At 41.5% G+C, this 18,058-nt stretch overlaps 1 protein-coding gene across 3 annotated transcripts in view; it reads right to left on the reverse strand.

The window, feature by feature from the left end:
- The window catches only part of LOC111340670 (E3 ubiquitin-protein ligase HECTD1), a 36,396-nt gene that overhangs the window by 10,093 nt on the left and 8,245 nt on the right, over positions 1-18,058 (reverse strand). For 2 of the 3 annotated variants that reach the window (XM_022947551.2, XM_088763187.1), the window contains exons 9-29: positions 17,157-17,500; positions 16,200-16,397; positions 15,749-15,974; positions 14,608-15,086; positions 13,888-14,034; positions 13,024-13,148; positions 12,803-12,914; positions 12,351-12,485; positions 11,834-12,117; positions 11,483-11,563; positions 11,103-11,201; positions 10,193-10,356; positions 9,794-10,060; positions 8,188-8,719; positions 7,394-7,607; positions 5,949-6,105; positions 5,555-5,643; positions 4,883-5,010; positions 4,617-4,692; positions 3,645-3,827; positions 3,175-3,388 (exon numbers count right to left, since the gene is read on the reverse strand). In XM_022947551.2, coding sequence (XP_022803286.2) covers positions 3,175-3,388; positions 3,645-3,827; positions 4,617-4,692; positions 4,883-5,010; positions 5,555-5,643; positions 5,949-6,105; positions 7,394-7,607; positions 8,188-8,719; positions 9,794-10,060; positions 10,193-10,356; positions 11,103-11,201; positions 11,483-11,563; positions 11,834-12,117; positions 12,351-12,485; positions 12,803-12,914; positions 13,024-13,148; positions 13,888-14,034; positions 14,608-15,086; positions 15,749-15,974; positions 16,200-16,397; positions 17,157-17,500 — 4,254 coding nt within the window. The remainder of the gene's footprint in view (positions 1-3,174; positions 3,389-3,644; positions 3,828-4,616; positions 4,693-4,882; positions 5,011-5,554; positions 5,644-5,948; positions 6,106-7,393; positions 7,608-8,187; positions 8,720-9,793; positions 10,061-10,192; positions 10,357-11,102; positions 11,202-11,482; positions 11,564-11,833; positions 12,118-12,350; positions 12,486-12,802; positions 12,915-13,023; positions 13,149-13,887; positions 14,035-14,607; positions 15,087-15,748; positions 15,975-16,199; positions 16,398-17,156; positions 17,501-18,058) is intronic. The other variant, XM_088763188.1, reaches the window with a different exon arrangement.

The following is an 18,058-nucleotide window of genomic DNA, read 5'->3' on the forward strand; positions in this document are numbered from 1 at the left end:
GGAAGGTAATGAGTCTTCCCAACTCCACCATCACCTGGCCTCTCTACAACTTCAACTATGCCATTTTTCAGCTGCTCCTTTATTACTGAATCATACTCCATCAAGACTTCAGGATCTTGGTTCAGACGTTTGAGTAGGTTACTCAACCGCTTTATGCTCAGTTCGTAGTTATCAGGAAGAATTGGGTGTGGCAGCTTCCATGGCAAATGCACTACGTATCGATCATTCTCAAAGGTTATCCTCTCTTCAAATTCTTCATACACAGATCTTGGTCTGACACCCAATGACTCTAGGTCCCAGAACCTCTGCAGGGTTCCATCAAGGCTCTCATTTGTAATAGGTTTTGTGGCCGTCTTCAGAACATGTGTTGTCACAAAGTTGTTCTGCTGTTGGTCATTTTGCATTGCTCCATTTGTTGGTCCTGAGAGGACCCACCCAAGTCTTGTCTGAATTGCAGTGGGACCATCCTCCCCCCGTAGCACCTTCCCAGAGACTAATTGCCAATACTGGTCTGATCCAACTAATATGTCTACCATTATGTCATCTTCACCTGTGGAGTAGTCAGCAAGTTTGAGTCCCCTTAAGTGTGCATGAGTAACACTGGCATGTACAATGGATTGGCTCTGTAGAGAATCGCAGATAAGTGGTACAACAAATGCTGACAGTTGCATATCTTCTCCATGCTTAGTACTGACACACAGGTTAACAACATCCACACTTTGAATGTTCTCTTCAGTTGATCCAAATGTTTTCACAGAAATAGTCTGCGTTCTCTCACTTGGTAGTCTTAGCTTGTCTTTTACTCTGGTGGTCACATAGGATCTCTGGCTGCCACTGTCTAAAATTAGTCGGGCTAGAAACTTCTCATTGGGTTGACCAGGTCTGTAAATTGCTACCTTGGCAGTCTGAAGCAGGATGGGTGTTGATGCATTGACATACAGAACTGTGGGCCTCCCACTAGATTCTCCTGGAGGGCTGCATGATGTTTGGCTCTGAGGTGAGGAAGCTGATCCCTCAACAGTTGGAGTGTGTAGAGACATGGCTTCATTGTTAGTGTCGCTCGTACAAATACTGATGTGGTGTCGACGTCCGCATTTGAGGCACTTCATTCTTGAACTGCAATCCTTACTTATGTGATTCCTTTTTAGACAAACAAAACATCGTCCTGCTCTTTTCAAAATCTCTTTCCTCGCTGCAATGCTTGTCACATTCTTACAGGCATTAGATGCATGATCCTTTCGGCAGTATGTGCAGGTTGGCTTGGACCCGGTGGCAAATAACGCTGCATCTGTTGACAATGGCACTCCCTTGCGACCTCTGTTGTAAGGAGGTTTGGTTGAGGATTGGTCAGTTGGGCTAACATTGTTCCCATTAGCTCGTTCTCTAGCTTCAAGTTCACTTCTGAAGACATCCAGAATGCGATCAAGATCCCACTCATCCTTCACTTCTCGGGTGATGATCAATCGCAAATCTTGAGGTAACTTACTCATAACAACAGAGGACAGGAGGCTTCCATATGAACTTGAGGATACACCTAATGACTTAAGACTTCTAACTTGAGACTCAATTAGATCATGCAGCTGACGTAGTGCTTGGATGTTAAGGCCTGATTTGACTGAGTTTATGTTTAACAGAGTCTCCATGTGCCTATTGATTATCAACTGTTTGTTCCCAAACCTTCTCTTCAAGATGGCAACGGCCTCATCATAATTTGCAGCAGTAAGGGACAATCCAGAAATGGCTTCACAAGCTGACTTTACGAGAAGAGAGTTCAGGTAATTGAGTTTATCTATGGGAGCTAGTTTGGTATTGTTGTGCACAGAAGATTCAAATGCATCCCAGAACGAGGGCCACTTGCTTATGTCTCCATCAAACTTTCTCAGGTCTAGTTTAGGTAATTTTACTTGTGTTCCTAAGCTATATGTATTAGAAATACCTGATGTGGAAGGAGTCAAGGGTGTTTCCGAAGTCGCTACGACATTTCCGACATTTCCATGCGACGTAGAAGTTAGATGAACTTCTGAAGCCATCGAAACATTCTCGGTCGATGCAGGAGGAGTTAAATGTGTTTCCAAAGTCATCGTTTCATCATCTCCAGGTAAATTAGAAGAACTTGGATGTGTTTCTGAAGTCATCGAGACATTTCCAGGTGAGTTAGATTTTCCTTTAGACGTTTCTGCAAGTGACGGTGCGATTGCAAGTTTAGACGAAGGGGTCGATTGGCTAGGAGTCAATGCTTCATCGATCCTCATTATTGCCAACTGCGTAAATTCCACAAATTCGTCCGCTTCACAAATTTCTTCATCTATTTGACCTTCGCTGACAACTGTGAGGATGTCTTCATCTAAATTTCGAATTGTGCCGAGCTTCTCTTGTAGCAGGAGTTTCTGCTGTCGCAATCTTGTAATATTGATGGCCGATGGCTGATCCTGTTCTTCAAGGGTTTCCAAAATCTCTTCTACAGACGAAATAATTTTCCTTGTTGACGCTCTGTGGCCCGTACGGATCTTCCGTTTCCTTGCCAACTTTCCAGACATGAAGATAGACGCGATTAATCCAACAAAAGATTCAAATCAAAACATCAAGGGACTCACGCTTATCTTGTTCAATTCAGTTTCCAGAAGATCTCTGATCGCAATCCGTTTTCATCCGACTCGGTGGACCATGTAGAATATTCGAATTTTAACAATCTGTTGTTGTTCTCGTAGTTCGCGGTTCGCTCAATCATTCGAGACAGAATAAAGGCTCATTTCCAAACAAAAACATTTAATAACAACAACATTACCACGCCATCTTGAAGGCGTGCTCATTCCTTCTTCTAACCACAATACATTGCGAACATAATCGTCACGCGACGTCACGACGTGTGTAACGACATCCGCGTCACTTCAGCGAGTGCGAAAAGTTTGTAACACAATTTCCAGTCACACGGAACGGAATCACGCGACTGCGCATGTCGTAAGCAAAGCAAGTCATGTTCAATTTCAAGAAAGCCCACGCAGGTTAAGAATAGCTGGCAATGAAGAAATTAACTTCAGCAAGAAAAAAAAAAAAAAAAAAAAAACCGAAAAAAAAAAGCTGTAAATTCTAGTGGGCGGCGCAAAAGAGAACCAGCCGCTAAAATGACTAATCATGGCACTGAGAGATATTATAATTAGGAATAATTGGTCTCACCATCTTCTCCAAAGTCGTGTGCAGAACTTGTAGATATACCATATAAGACTTTCAGAAGCTGTAGAATATCTTCAACAGCGGAAATATCGTCAACAGGGGCAGGGTCTGTGGAGGTTTTGTCTCGTTTCACTTCCTGTTTTACCTCTTGTTTTACTTCCGGTTCCTCAAACGGAGGAGAACTGGGTGGGGATGAGTCTACAGTGTTGCAAAATTCCTAACAGGAAATAAAAGAGCAAAGTATGAGGAGATATTTTCCTACCATCCCCCTTCCCCCCTCCCCCCCTACAAGGGGGAAGTCCAGATTCGCAACGTAGAAAGTCAGTCACACCAGGGTTACAGATACAAGTTGTAGCGAGATGGAGAATGCTATGTCAGTGTATCACTTTGCACGCATTCAAACTGTTCACAATTTCACAGCTAGTTTTTGGTTTATTTTTGCCTGGATGCTAGGATGGCTTCAAATTTCATACCTTGTAAGCTGCCACAAGTTGAGAACAGTTCCTGTTCTTCCTTATGCTCTTAGGCACGCCTGTTAACTTCCATTTTCTTAGGAATGCTGCGTCAGCATTTCTTTGAAGGAAAGAGATTACCTCAGACTTTGGGAGTTCATCAGTGCCCAGATAGCGCTCCACATATGACATCGTCCAGTGAACCTATCAATCAATCAAAAGGTTAATCAATGGAATGATCCACGACTCAGTCAATGATTCAATCAACGAAATAGTCGTTGCAGATCAGTTTGGCCTGAGAGAAAATCAGTCAGTCAGCCTGTCAGTCCGTCTGTCTATTAGTCAATATGTTTGTCTGTCTTTCTGTCTACCTGTCTGCCTGTCAGTCTGTCAGCAAGCCTGTCTGTCTGTCAGTCTGCCTGTTAGTCAGTGTCAGTCAGTCCGTCTGTCTATTAGTCAATACGTCTGTCTGTTAGTCAATACGTTTGTCTGTCTGTCTGTCAGTCAGTCCATCTGTCTATTAGTCAATACGTTTGTCTGTCTGTCTCTCTGTCTGTCAGTCTACCTGTCAGTCTGTCAGGAAGCCTGTCTGCCTGTCAGTCAGTCCGTCTGTCTATTAGTCAATATGTTTGTCTGTCTGTTAGTCTGCCTGTCAGTCAGTCTGTCTATTAGTCAATATGTTTGTCGCTCTGTGTCTGTCTGTCTACCTGTCAGTTTATCTGTCTGTCTGTCAGCAAGCCTGTCTGCCTGTCAGTCAGTCTGTCAGCAAGCCTGTCTGCCTGTCAGTCAGTCAGTCTGTCTATATGTCAGTAGCAAGCCTGTCTGCCTGGCAGTCTGCCTATCAGTTAGCCAGTCAGTCGATATTTAAGTTAGAGCTTGAGTTAATCGCTTTCACTCTTACACCTTTACTCAAGTTGATCAACAGTGTGTGCTTAATATCCTTTGAATGTTTTCCTAGCGGTCCAATGACAGCGTATCCTCATTAAAACCTACCGTAGTTTCGGTTTCTTCTTTGGTTTCTCTTGAGCTTTCTTCTTGGTCAGGGCTGTTTACTTCTCGATAGATGACGCTAGATGCAAAAACAAAAATAAAGATATAAAAAATAAATAAATAACAATAAATAAATACATAGATAAACGTGATAAGCACTTAGTTACATGCTTACCAAAACGAACTCTACCGTATAACTGACGTTATCTTGGCGTACCTCACTTTTTACCTTTTTAATATCTAAAGTATATTTCTCTGATGAAACTTACGTGTAGGTTGGTTCCCAAACTCTCCGCATTCGCTCATTTTTAGATATCCCAGTGGCCAGTGCGACCTTTTGCACACAGGAGAAAATGGTGGCCTTGGGGTTATCTAGACGAATCTCCACCTCAGGCAGCTTGAAAAGCAAGAAAGACGACCATAAACTCATGATAAACAAGTATTATTGTTTGTCTCGTAGTTAGGTCGGATGTAAATCGAGACGTTTCAATTGCATACTGAGGACTTTCTCCAGGTTACGACTGGTACGCATTACCTTATTGCACAACGCACGGTTATAAGCTGTGCTGTACTTGGTTGGTTTTCAACAGCTGTGATTGGTAGATTTTTCATCATTGGGGGAATAACTTTGACAAATGATTGACGCATATAAGCTAATAAAAGCGAGGCTATTAACAGTTTTATCAAAGTTTTACGACACAGACCAAATGGAAAGCTAAAGGACTAAATTTTCCATGTTAACGCATATTTAGTGTTAAACGCTTTCAGTTAAAGTGGCATTTACCTCAAACTACCATTAAATAAAAAACGGTTTTAAAACAGCGTAACTGTTTAAGCCGAAAAACTGCCATGTCTAATAACATAACACAGTATCTCGAATAAGCTCTAGTAATTACTATATGAAGAATATTTTGCAATGAAATAAAAATGAAGACCTTTACCGTCAATGAAGCAGGTCCCTTAAGAGTCAAGAAAAGGCGAGGTTCCACTGTTGGAGATGTAATCTCTGAAGAAGAACTCTCTTGAGAACCTGTGGAAAATATTGACACATTTAAATTTCCCTCCATGTTTTTGCTCTATTATAAAAAGGCAAGGCGCAAAGTCTCTCTAAATACGGAATAAATTGATTGAAATTTATTTGTAATCTGTTGTCAACATTGCACAAGTCGCGATTGATTTTAGTTTTAATTTGGCGAAGGAATGAGGCGATTACTTTCGACACACAATTCAAATTACTCTATTACGTTTAAGTTGTGGTGTAGAACCAACAAAGACAACATGAAATAAATCATCATCTTAAACTAGCATTTCGAACTTTCAACCTGAAAAAACTACCTGGTGCAGGAATCACAATATCCTGAGTCTGCGCAATGTTAGTTCGTCCTGGTCTCGGATCAAACGCAGGCACTAGCGCCGAGAACTGTCTCTTGAGCACGTGCTCGTCGTCCCACGTGCGGCGACGCCCACCACGTGACTCGGGCTCCTCTTCAACCTGACGAACAAAACAGAAACACACAGACTTTACAGACATGCTCTTCCATTAAATATTATCATTTATGTCGGTTTAGATATGTCACTAGAATAAACATTGTGTAAATAAGCACCAACGAGTTTTATTCAACAAGCAAAACGTGAGATGAGCTGCTAAGACAAAGATGCTGATAAAATTCAGCCAAAAATTTTAATTGTGTCATGAGCCACATTTGGTGTTCAATTCCTCCTTTCTTTAACCCTTTACCTCCCATGAGTGACCAAGACAGACAGACTTTCTCCTTACAAAATCAATACAATAGCAAACAGACAATGAGAATAACGAAAAATGACAATCAGTGAATTATTTTTGATCCATTATCAAGTCCTCCAAACTAAAATCCCAAAAATTGTATGACAGACTATAAGAAGATTTACTAAGGAAATGAGATTTGGGATTGGAAGGGTTCACCAGCCTCGTTCATTTCCGTTTTACTGTTGCCATTTTGAAGTTTTTCTCCCTCGCGAAAATTGAATTTTTTTTTGTTTAAACTTTTCCATCAATTGAACCCTTTACACCCTAATAATATAAATGAAAAATTTTCTCAGTTCTGATTGGTTAAGATGAATGCAGTTTTCAGTTAATTCAGTGCAGAAGAGAGTTAATTCGGTGCAGAAGAGAGTTAATTCAGTACAAAGAAAGAAACAAACCAGACATTCTGATTGGTCAGAATGATTGGTCAATGTCAATGTCAAGGTCAATGTCACTTGCAGGGTTTGGTTAAATTATTTTTGCACGCGATGCGCGCGCTTTTCTTCTGCGTAGTTATGAGAATTTTTTCATGTATATCATTAATAGATAATCACATGATTTTCTCCTGCAATTTGGAATAAATAAGCACTTGTAAATTTTTTCAAAGACCACAAATTGCACCCGCCCTACGGGCTCATGCAATTTTGTTAGTCTTTGAAAAAATTTACTCGTGCTTATTTATTCCAAATTGCACTCGAAATCATGTGATTACCTATACTAACATCAGTACGCATATTCTCCCTACTATACTCTGTATATTTCTTAGGTGCTGACAAGGAGAATTTAGATATCAATCAAGAGCTTCTGTAGCTGGCAGTCATTTCCTTCATTCTCGCGACCTTAATAGGAGAGAGTCAGGGGTGTTATTGTGAAGAGAAATTAGACTGCAGTCACGCTTAAGAGTCCACGGTTAAAGGGATATTTTTTTTTGTTTCCAAAAATACTAAAAAACGTAGTAAAGTTGCTCCTGTCACACAGGACTTATCAAGCTTCTCACGTCATAATCATCTTCATTCTCTTCATCATTCTCGTCATCGTCATCATCGTCATCGTCGTCATCATCATCATCATCGGGTTCAGGAAGATCATAATCATCCTCCAGCCCTGTCAACAGCCCGGAGCCTCTCATAGCCACGTACATGTCCAAGTCAGATGCCCGAGACAGGCTGCTGGCTGCCGAGTTGGCCTCGGATACAGCTGAGCTCAGTAATCTGTAAGGAAATGGACGCTGTTGACCCTTTAGGCATAAAAATTTCTTTTTACAGAATCAGCGCATTATCATGAATAAAGGTCATGAGAATCAGACAAAAAAATTGAATCAAATTTCTCTTTACAGAACCAGTACATTATCATGAGTAAAGGTCAGGAGAATCAGGGAAAAAATTAAATAAAATTTCTCTTCACAGAATCAGTACACTATCATGGTTAAGGTGATGAGAACCAGGGAACTTGTCATCATAGAAAATTTGTATCAATCGATAGCCACATGTTCACTCAGATCTTGAAGTTAAGTTCTTTTTTGATAACAAATACTTAGCAAAAGCTTTCAATATAGTAGACCTGAGGTTGTGGTATCATAAGCCAGCATAACAATATGCACATATCATCCAAAAAATTACTTACAAGCGAAGAACTTGAAAACAAATTTTCGCTGCCACTTTTAACCTTCTATACAATACGGTGAAAATATCTAAATTTCTAAATCTCTGGTGGATCTACTGCCATAAGTAATCAGAAGTAACTAAATCGATTACGAACTCTACCATGCCTTCTACATAAAAAGCGTTTTACCTCCTCGCAGTCTCCGCCACAGAAATATTAACAGACGCGGTCTTAGGGCTCGAAACCGTCTCCACAGCAGAGTTCAAAGGCTCAGTAACCACGCCCTCTTCTTCCGTAACCTCAAGAACCTCTCCGACGGTCTCTTTGGGTTCATCAGCACCAGGCACTATCTCAGTACTTTCCGTTGTCTCCAGCACTACTACTGTGTTTCCTGACGTTTCAATAACATCTTCTGAAGTAAAAACACCTTCATCGGGGATCTCCTCAACATGAACAGCTTCAACTAAGGCCATGCTTGACACTTCGTCACTTTGGGAGGTCGAGGAACTTTCCCCTTGAGGTTTCTCCAGCGACTCGTCCCGAGCTTCCTCAATCGAGGGTCCCTGTTCAGAATGTCCCTCGTCGTTTAGGGCTGAGGACGAGGGCTCTCCTGAAGCTTCTGTAGAAGGACCCGACTCTACCACGCGTAAGTCGAACTTTCCATCCGCTCCCATGCGATAGGAGTTGGAGGTGCCGTTAGTCCATGCTACCTCCACCCAACCTAAAATGAATTAATCCTACTTCAAAAGAACGTAAATGTACAAATATTATCCCTTTTACTCCTAAGATTGATTAGCAAAGGTGAAGACCAATTCCATCAGTAATCCTGGAACATGAATGATCAATAAAATTAGAGAGCGAAGTGAGAGTCAAATTTGTTAATTACGAGTATAATTACAAACAGAGTTGCACGACACCAAGTCCTGTTATCAATAAATCAAACCTATGACTACATTTAAAAAACAAACTAGGCATCGTGTTATACGTTTTCATATAAAAAAACACTAACTCAGTGAAATGCGTAACAAGGCGCGCGCATGTGACGCATACTGTCCAATTACGCGGGCAAGACGCATACACTGTCCAATTACAAGCGTAACACGCACACTGTCCTTTAGGGCTCAAAGAGAATTGTGATATAACTGAGATTGGTTGGGAAATTTCTCCAAGAATTTCAACACACTCTTTGACACATATGTGCATAGACAGAAAGACAAAGTCTTTAGCTGGGAGATTCGCCTGTCAAATGTTACGAGTGAAAGGGACGACATTATGAGGTTGGCCCAAAGTTTACATCACACATATTTCCAAAGTTGACATTTTGAACGTTTCACTTTCATTTCTTACCCGGCAAAATCAAAATCAAAATCCGAAATAAACTTTCTCGCATGCGTAATGAGCAGCTTGATCTTCCTAATAGCCAATAATCATAGGCATGATTTTGATCGTAATTCCGTAATTCAAGAGTCTAAAGGGGTCTATCAAAAAACGGACAAGGTTTTAGCTTCTAAATCTAACAGCTCATTAGGCATACACAGATGTTTCATTAAAAGCCAGTACCGATGGCCTACCGCTGTCTGTTTAGGCCTGCATGCAGGTTTTCGGTTTTGGGTTTCGCCTCAAGGCGCCAGCAGCCGCCTAATTAACCACTGTCATCCGCTAATCAAAAGTGGTTCAATGAAACTTCTGCATTCATCCGACTGGCTGTTTATAATCAAACCTCTCCCCCATCCTCCCCTCTATTCCTCTTAACCCCACCCACCCTATCCCAATAAAGCACAAAATCTCTTATCACCGTTACCGTTCTGCAGCTCCCCAGTAACCAGGCCTTCGCCGGGGGGGCTTCCATCCTGGTCTTTCCACTTCCAGTCCACCCCTCGGACCACTTTGCTACCCACATTCAGATGCTTGAGCATCTGGGAGCGAATGAGGCGGCGCTGACGGCGTAAGGCGGCTTCCACCTCTCTCGCAGCCTTGCCCGGACTTAGAGACCAGCTGGGCTTCAGTGACTTGGCAAGTTTCTCACCAGCTGTACCACTCTTGGAAGAAGACAACTCTGGACCTACAAAAGGTAGTACATTTTATTTAAAAAAGAAAACCTGTCTGCTTGATATTTAAATCACAGTGTGAGGAGAAATTTTGTCTTGGTGACTCGTAGGAATGAAGGGGTAAGAGCTCGTCCACCGCGACTTACCAAGTGGTTCCTCGACAGCCGCCATTACTGTTCCATACACTTCAAATCCCGATAAGGACAGGTAATGCGTCTGACCACTTGCATTTTTGCCAGCTTGTTGCAAACGAATGTGTCTCCATCCCTCTTGGTCTGAAGGAGGCTCAAGCGGCCAGGAAGCTGTTGACCTGTTTTGAAAGAGTTTTACCAAAAATGTTCAGAATCTGTCTTGATCCACAGAAAACGAGTAAGGGTAACATCATAACTATTAATTATTTCATCATTATTCAGGGGAACATGGCTGGTGAGGTCGTGAGATCATTCGCTTTCCCCCTTCTGGCCTGAGTTCATTTCTAACGACCTGGAGTCACACGTTGGAACTCCCCCTTGATTAGAAAGTTTTTTCCTCTCTCTCCACAGCAACCAACACTTGATATTAGAGCAACTTTCAATTATGTCGGAAGTAATCCAGGATTGTTTTGCTTAGCTTCACTCTGTGATTGGTCCAGAAAACTTGCGCCACTCACTCAATCAGATGCAAAACATTTGCATCTGATTGGTTGATCATTCACGACTTGGTCACCCGCGTTTTCCCGCGCTTTAGGCAGTTAGACTGTTTTTCCCGCGCTTTATGCAGTTAATCTGTTTTTCCCGCGCTTTAGGCAGTTAGGCTGTTTTTCCCGCGCTCTAGGCAGTTAGACTGTTTTTCCCGCGCTTTAGGCAGTTAGACTGTTTTTACTTCCAGTTTTCATTGGCTTTGTAAGATGTTTACATTTCGCTGATTGGTCGTTGTGGTTGTTTGCCCTTTTCTTAGAATTTACACAACGGACTTCGTCGAAAAGGAGCTATTGCTCGTGGTCTGAGATAACACACTCGCACGACCGTAGAAGAAAAGACATTTTACATGAAATGCAGAACAAAGAAGATTTCATACCCGGGTTCATTCAACGAGTTATCGTCTGTATGAGTATAAAGTGTTGTCCAAGTCTTTCCATCCTTGCTTACTTGGAAAAGCCAGTTGCGAAGAGCAGACCTGTGAATCGAATTGGCTATGTAAATATTTTTTGTTACGAAATCATTCATAACTAAATCCTTGAAGTTCTCAAATAAGTAGTTGGAACTCTGAAGTAACAATTGAACGTGTGGTCTGATCATTCGGCTAAGAGAAGTCCTGGGAAGGACTGTTGTCGGTAGTAGTGACTGACATTCCGACAACCTGAGCGTAAGTCATCATCAGAGTACCAAATCTCATTCGTAATTCTTCTTTCTGTCTGCCAAACACCACGCGTCACCAAAGAGGATCAAGAAACTCACCTTCCATACCCACGCGCATGTCTGAGTGTATAACAGGTTGGTATAAACCAAACGCCCAGATCAACGGCAAACCAAGCATTTCTGTAGAAAACAAATAGTCATAACGTCAGAAACTGCAGCTGACTGAGAAATTTGGGTTCAGATGCGCACTAAGACTAGACAGTTTTTTTGTATTCTGCCAGAAAAATTTGCGAGCCGAGATCACAGACTGTGAAACGGTTGCGTATTTCACGTGAGTGGCCAAAAGCGAAGATTTCCAACTGCAAATAGTAAAAGCCTTTTGTTTCTCTATCCCTAGGTATTTATATCACAACAGCAAAAGTAGCAAAAGCTCCTCGCAACACGACATACTTATCATCGTTGGTGTGACAGTTGAGTGCTGCTGCATCCCTACTCAGGATGTCCTCAACCTTTCCATAAGGCAGCCCTCTCCCCTCTGAAGTACTGACCGCCACGATCCCGACTGAACCGGGGTTGACCCAGTCAGGCGTGGATTTTCCGTTAGTACCAAGCCAGTACAGGATGCCGTTCTCGTCAAAATCCTGCATATGAGTGAAGCTGATCTTGTTTCCTCCTTTGAGGAGGCGCACATAATTAAAGGTACTTCTCTCGTGGTCATACCATTGCTTGGCGACCTGAGAAACGAAAAAAAGGGGCATTTTCGACTAAGTGTCAAAAACAAAAACCCAAAATAACCTAAATATCGCAGGGAAACTGCGAGAGATCGAAAAGAGAATACAAAAACATGGAAGAATACAAATGTCGAGCAAACACAATGAGTGGAAAAAGAAGTTGTGTGAAAGCAGCGTTTACATTTGAGGGAGGGGAGGCTGCCACAAGTATAATACGTAAGTGTGCTTGGTCTTACCATTTTCAAAAGATATCGTTCTAAATCTCCCACAGTCGTAAGAGGTTCCATCTTTAAAGTTCTTCCTGTTCTATCAATCAGAGAACTCTCTCCCGTCGCTCGTTCTAACTGGAACCTCAAACGCCTTGCGAGCACCTGAGGAAAAAAAACAAAACAAAACAAAATAACAAGCAAATTAAGTAATGAGCGAAGGTATTTAAGCCAAAACTTTGAAAGTACCTGATTCCTATGTTATCTTCCAATGTATTTCTGGCAAGGTGACGATCCAATTATAATCACGACAGAGTTCTGTATTCCCTAACCTCCTGTCGTCTAGCAAACATAGTTTGAGATACAATGTCGGCGGAAGTGCTTCTTCCTACCGCGATCTGTGGCTTAAACTCTCTCTACTTCTTGGTACGTTAAGTTGTCGCGCACGTCTCTTACAATTTATATCTATAACTTAGACAAACCTGAAGACCAGATCCCGGGCATTCGTAAGTCAAAAGAGGCAGCTTCTCTGTAGACTCTAAGACAGCGACTAGCTTCTTTACAAGGATCGTTGCCGATGACACTTCATCAGTTCTGCAAAAAAATGTCACCAAAAAAAAAAATGGTAAGGCAAATTCAAATAATTTGTATTCTAACTGTTTCATAGGGAAATCTAAAGCTTAACCACTAATCTACCACGTACTTTTCTTCGTTCAATTGCTCTTCTGTTTCTCCAAAAGCCGACTTGAACACTTCAATTCTCTCAGCGATGCATTCCGCTGCCCGGTTGTTGGCATTTTCGTTGTCGGAGGGTATAGCTTTACCACTCTGCGAGACGAATAATAATTGAATAATTGTTCAGAGATACAAATGAATTGTAACTGTCCTGGACAAGCAGATTTCCCTCACAAACGAGGAATGAGGGCAAAGTCATAAAGAAGCAACACCTTAATCCGGTCCCAAACGGTCTTTTTGACTTGCGTAGGTCACACAGATACTTGAACCACAATCAGCACTGAGTTAATGTACGTTTGGTAAATTACTACTTGAAGAGATGTAAACTAAATTCTTCAATTGCCCGTTTTTAATTCTCATTAACCCTCTATGTTCCATTCTGGTTCCTTTTTGATTCATTACTGCTATTTCGATGTTTTCCATCTTTTGTGGTGTTCCTCGCATTTAGGGTACATCACTAGAAATGACTCAAGATATAGCGCCATAAAACTATGCCACGGCATATCAAAATTCTGTTTGAGCAGTTTTCAATTTACTGACGAAAGACCGACACCAATGCATTCAATACAGCCAGTCATAACAAAGGATAATATCATCATTAGCCAATCAGAACTCACAGTTAAAACAGCGCGGGAAAACGCGCGTGGCCAAGCCAAGACTAGTATTTGTATCGCGTCTCAATGACTTGGAGAATGGCGCGAATTTTCTGGACCAATCACAGAGCGCGAGGTAAAGCGAAAACAAAGTGCTCCGGATTAATTTCGAGACTTATCTGAAAATTGCTCTACATACGAAAACTGAATAAGTATTGATAGCGTACGATGTATCCCACCTGGTGAAGACAGCGTAAAAGGGCCGTGACCAGTCCCGTTGATTGTAGCTCATACGATGAAACAGTGGCGTCATCCTGTAGCACTTGCAGAAGGCCTTTCAGCGCAGTAAACATTTCTACTCTCCAAGATTCTTTCCCGTCCCCTCCCTATTGACAAAAAGTTAAAGAATAAAGACTCAGTTCTCATAAACGTACGAAACTAACTTGCATAACATGACTATTGAGATTTCTGTAGCGTGAAGCACTCGGGAGCGCTTCGACGAATCCTTCTTGGGATGCTCGTAAGACAGATATCTGTCTCATCTAGTTTACAATCAGGCAATAAAATTGTTGTTAAAAAATATCGGACTTGCATTTGAAATGGAAGCGCAACAATTGACATGGCGCATTTTCTCCTAACCATTTAACTCCTACGATCAAATTTGTTAACTCTCTCCACCAACTGCTAAACATTTCCTTGTTACTTAGTTGCGATAATTTAGAGTTAGATCAAGATAACAACTTCTACCTGATAACATTGAGTTTTCTCGTTACCTGTTTTCTGAATACTGCATGCATGGGCATTACAAGTTACATGGTAATCACTTCTGGGAGTTTAAGGGTAAAACTAAATGCAGAATCGAGTGAGAACAAAAATAATACTTCATTTGGCTCACAGACACTTGAAAATAATCAATTTATTTGCATTCAGGTGTATCAGCCAAAACTTACTACGCCTACCTTGGTAAGATTTTCTTGCGATAAATAAGCTGAATGCAACTGCGAGACAATTTCCTGTAACTTGGCCACAACTTCGCGGGGCGCAGCCTGCGCAGCCAGGAGGTACTTCTCTTGGATCTCAGCAGCTAAATTTCTGATCTTCAGCTTCTGGGCCTCAACCTTCGACACAAACCGCTTTCCTCTCTTTCCCATCCAACCAGCAGCGAACTCTGGCCCCAGGGATGTCTCAGCATTGAAAGTGTGCTTTGTGCCTCTGTTTGACTCAAAAACAAAGCCAGCAAGATCTTCACGGAGTATGGTTGCCTGTTGTCCATCGGCATTGTGTACAGAAACTTCTTTGTCTTTCGTGCAAGTCAACGACCAGTTACCCACAGAGAGTCGAGTGGAACCCGGTGAAGACAGGAGTGGCTGGCTTGGTGTTCCAAGCTTCACCTGGCCTCGGGCTCTCTGAAGCTTTTCAAGGAATTCTCCTCTACTCTCTACAAAAACAAACAATTTTTTACACCTCGAGAACTGGCACCTAGCAACGATACATATAAAAATACACTCTTGAAAGAACAGCTTAAACTTTTGCCACATAAGTTAGGATAGGGAAAGACGGCTGGACTTGAAGCATAAATGTTTTTGCGGATTTCGCTGCACTTTGACTCACGCGGCAGACTTCGCCAAAAAGGATGGACTGCTACTTGTAGTAATCTAAATGAGGGGTGATAAAGGGGAATCCTTGTTTACAATATTTGCCTCATTAGCATTAGCAATTCAGTTTCTGATGGAGCTAAAAATAAATCAGTTCTGAATATCGAAAGGTCAAAGTACGATTAACTCGGCCACTGAATACGAGCCTAATGCATTGAATACTTTTTGCGCAACACAGGTTTGAAAACTCAAAATTTTACATAGTATGTATGAGCTCATTAGCGCTTTTGCCGCCCAGAAATTTTGCAGCTTTTGATGGACTATTTCTCCTTGAATATTACACCCAAAGAGCTAAAAATTTCACCATGTACTAAGGTTTTCTTGCTCTTTAGCTGCCTGAAGTCAATTTGTATCTAACATGCTTCCTCCTTTACGCAAAGCCGTATGCAAATGAGCAAAATTGTAAACAATGACGTCAGCATGAATCCGCCAATAGAACCCTTACCAGACGAGTCCGACCCTCCTTCGGGACTTCCGCTTGAATACATCGTTGCAAGTTTTCCATCTAAAATAAATCTGAACCAGCCGTTACTACCATTAGAGAGCTCCAACGCACAGGACTCATTCCAAAGATAGAGACAATCGCGGCTACGCACAATACACCAATCGTGCCAATGATAGGGCTTGCCTTGCTCAATGTCGCTAGCATCTTCTTGAACGGTATCTTCAGCCTAAAATGACATTTCACCTCTATCAGAACTATCTGAGTATATTTGATGGGCAAGAATTTATGAAAAGTTTGGAAATTGCATCATATGATACATTATGAGAAGAAATTGTATTTCCCAGAATACCACGGAGTGACACGACCACGGCTCGATTCCAGATCCTCTCGATTCAGAGTCTAGCGCACTGATCCGAAGGCCTATACGCCTCCACTCATAACTTCAGTATACCTTTTTTTCGGTCTCCTCTTCATTTTCTTTCACTGCTGGTTCCTCTTGCACTATTTCCACCTCCTGTATTGGTCCTGCCAGCTCGGCAACATGGCTGATAACACCGAGACGAGCCAAGTGACTTGTGTACGTTTCCTGGCACTTCTCTAACAAATCTTCAATGATCTGCAGACCTGTTAGATGGCCGTCATCGTCATCCTGTGGAGGTAACATCAAAAACAGTGAATTATTTTGGCATTTTATAATGTTTTTATCAAGAAGTCTTTTCGCCTGTGACTTGATAAATCATTTGTATAATCAACAAACCGCTGCAAAGCATCATTTTCAGTTTATGTGCAATGCTGCACAAGTAAGATATTTCCACCAGTTAAATATTTCCACTTTTAAGGTAACTACTTTGTCTTTCCATCCCTTAAACTGTTGCTGAAAACACGGTAAATCACACTACTTGATAATAAATACATCAGATTCGATGATTACTTGATGTTCGCCTTATGATTCAATCAGCGTCTTTGATGCACACAACCATTCTTACAGTTTCGGCCGCAATAATAGCAGCTTACACGCGCGTTTCTTGCGTGTACATCCGCTCTATTACGCCATATTGCGCGGAAATTACGCGCGCGTCACGCGTAAGTTTGACGCGCGAGTACAAAAAAATGCATTTAAAAAATTATACGAAAATTCTTCATGGTGCGTGTAAAATTTTACAAGCAGAGTTTCGTGTAAAAGAGGGAAGAGTATTTATTGTTGTACAATACGCATTTTTCCTTCATAAGAGTAGCTTATAAGAGTTTGGTGCACGTGCATCAACTCGTGCGATCTTTAAGACTCATTATTTATATTAGCCGAGGAAAATTAAGACTAGAACCAATAAAAGAAGCACATAACAAGCAAGTACTTTCATTACATGTTCGTAAATATGAAATAACAGATAGAGTGCAGGGTTATCCTTACCTCATGATCCAAGACCACTGACAATACTTCCACAATAACCGAGGCAAATGCTGAATTTTGTGACAGCTCTTCCAGCTGAGCTTGTGATGCATAATGGATCATTTTACGCATCAAAGCTAAAGTTGCCTTTCTAATACTGGGCATCATTGTCTCCTTGTAGTTCTTAGCAAACAACGGCAGTAGGTTTTTAAGGTAGACTGGCGCCATTTCTGGATCTCCTTTCACTTCTTCTGGTTCTTCTTTCTTTTCTTCTTCCTCAGTAGTGGCAGGTTCTTGACTAGCTGTTGGCTGTTCAGGTGCAGGGGTAGAAGTTGAACTACTTCCCACAGGAACCATCCATTCACCTATGAAATAAAACCTTCGGTGAAAAGCAGGCCTCTTGACCCTTTAATTCCCATGAGTAACTTAGACAGAATTTCTCCTTAAAATATCAAGCAGAAAGGTAATGACAATAAAGGAAATTACTATCCAACTACACTCCGTAGAGTACAAAAAACGCCCAAGATGAGAACAAATGTCACGCTCTATTTGTACTCCAAAGAACAGGTTGGACAGGTTTTCTCGCATCGCGCAAGCGACGAATTGGATTGAAGTTACAAAAAAATAAAAAAAAATGACGGACAGTTTAAATTATTTTTCTGACAACAAAGAGTCGGAATGGCTGGCGATTATTGATCCAAGTTTATTAGATAAATTGAACGAAGAAAAGCAGTTAGACGACAATGAAATTTCATCGCTTTTTGAAGAAAATAAAAACAGCAACACGACAACACGCCAATTCCGCTCCGCTTCGCATACTTCTGTCACGCATTCCTCGCAAATAAATATCCGCGAAATTCGCTCTCACTGAATAGAAATTTGACGTGTTGGACAATAAATAACTTATTAAACGTTTTGGTGTG

This window comes from Stylophora pistillata, chromosome 6 (genome assembly GCF_964205215.1).
Source record: "Stylophora pistillata chromosome 6, jaStyPist1.2, whole genome shotgun sequence".
In the NCBI taxonomy this organism is placed as follows: Eukaryota; Metazoa; Cnidaria; class Anthozoa; order Scleractinia; family Pocilloporidae; genus Stylophora; species Stylophora pistillata.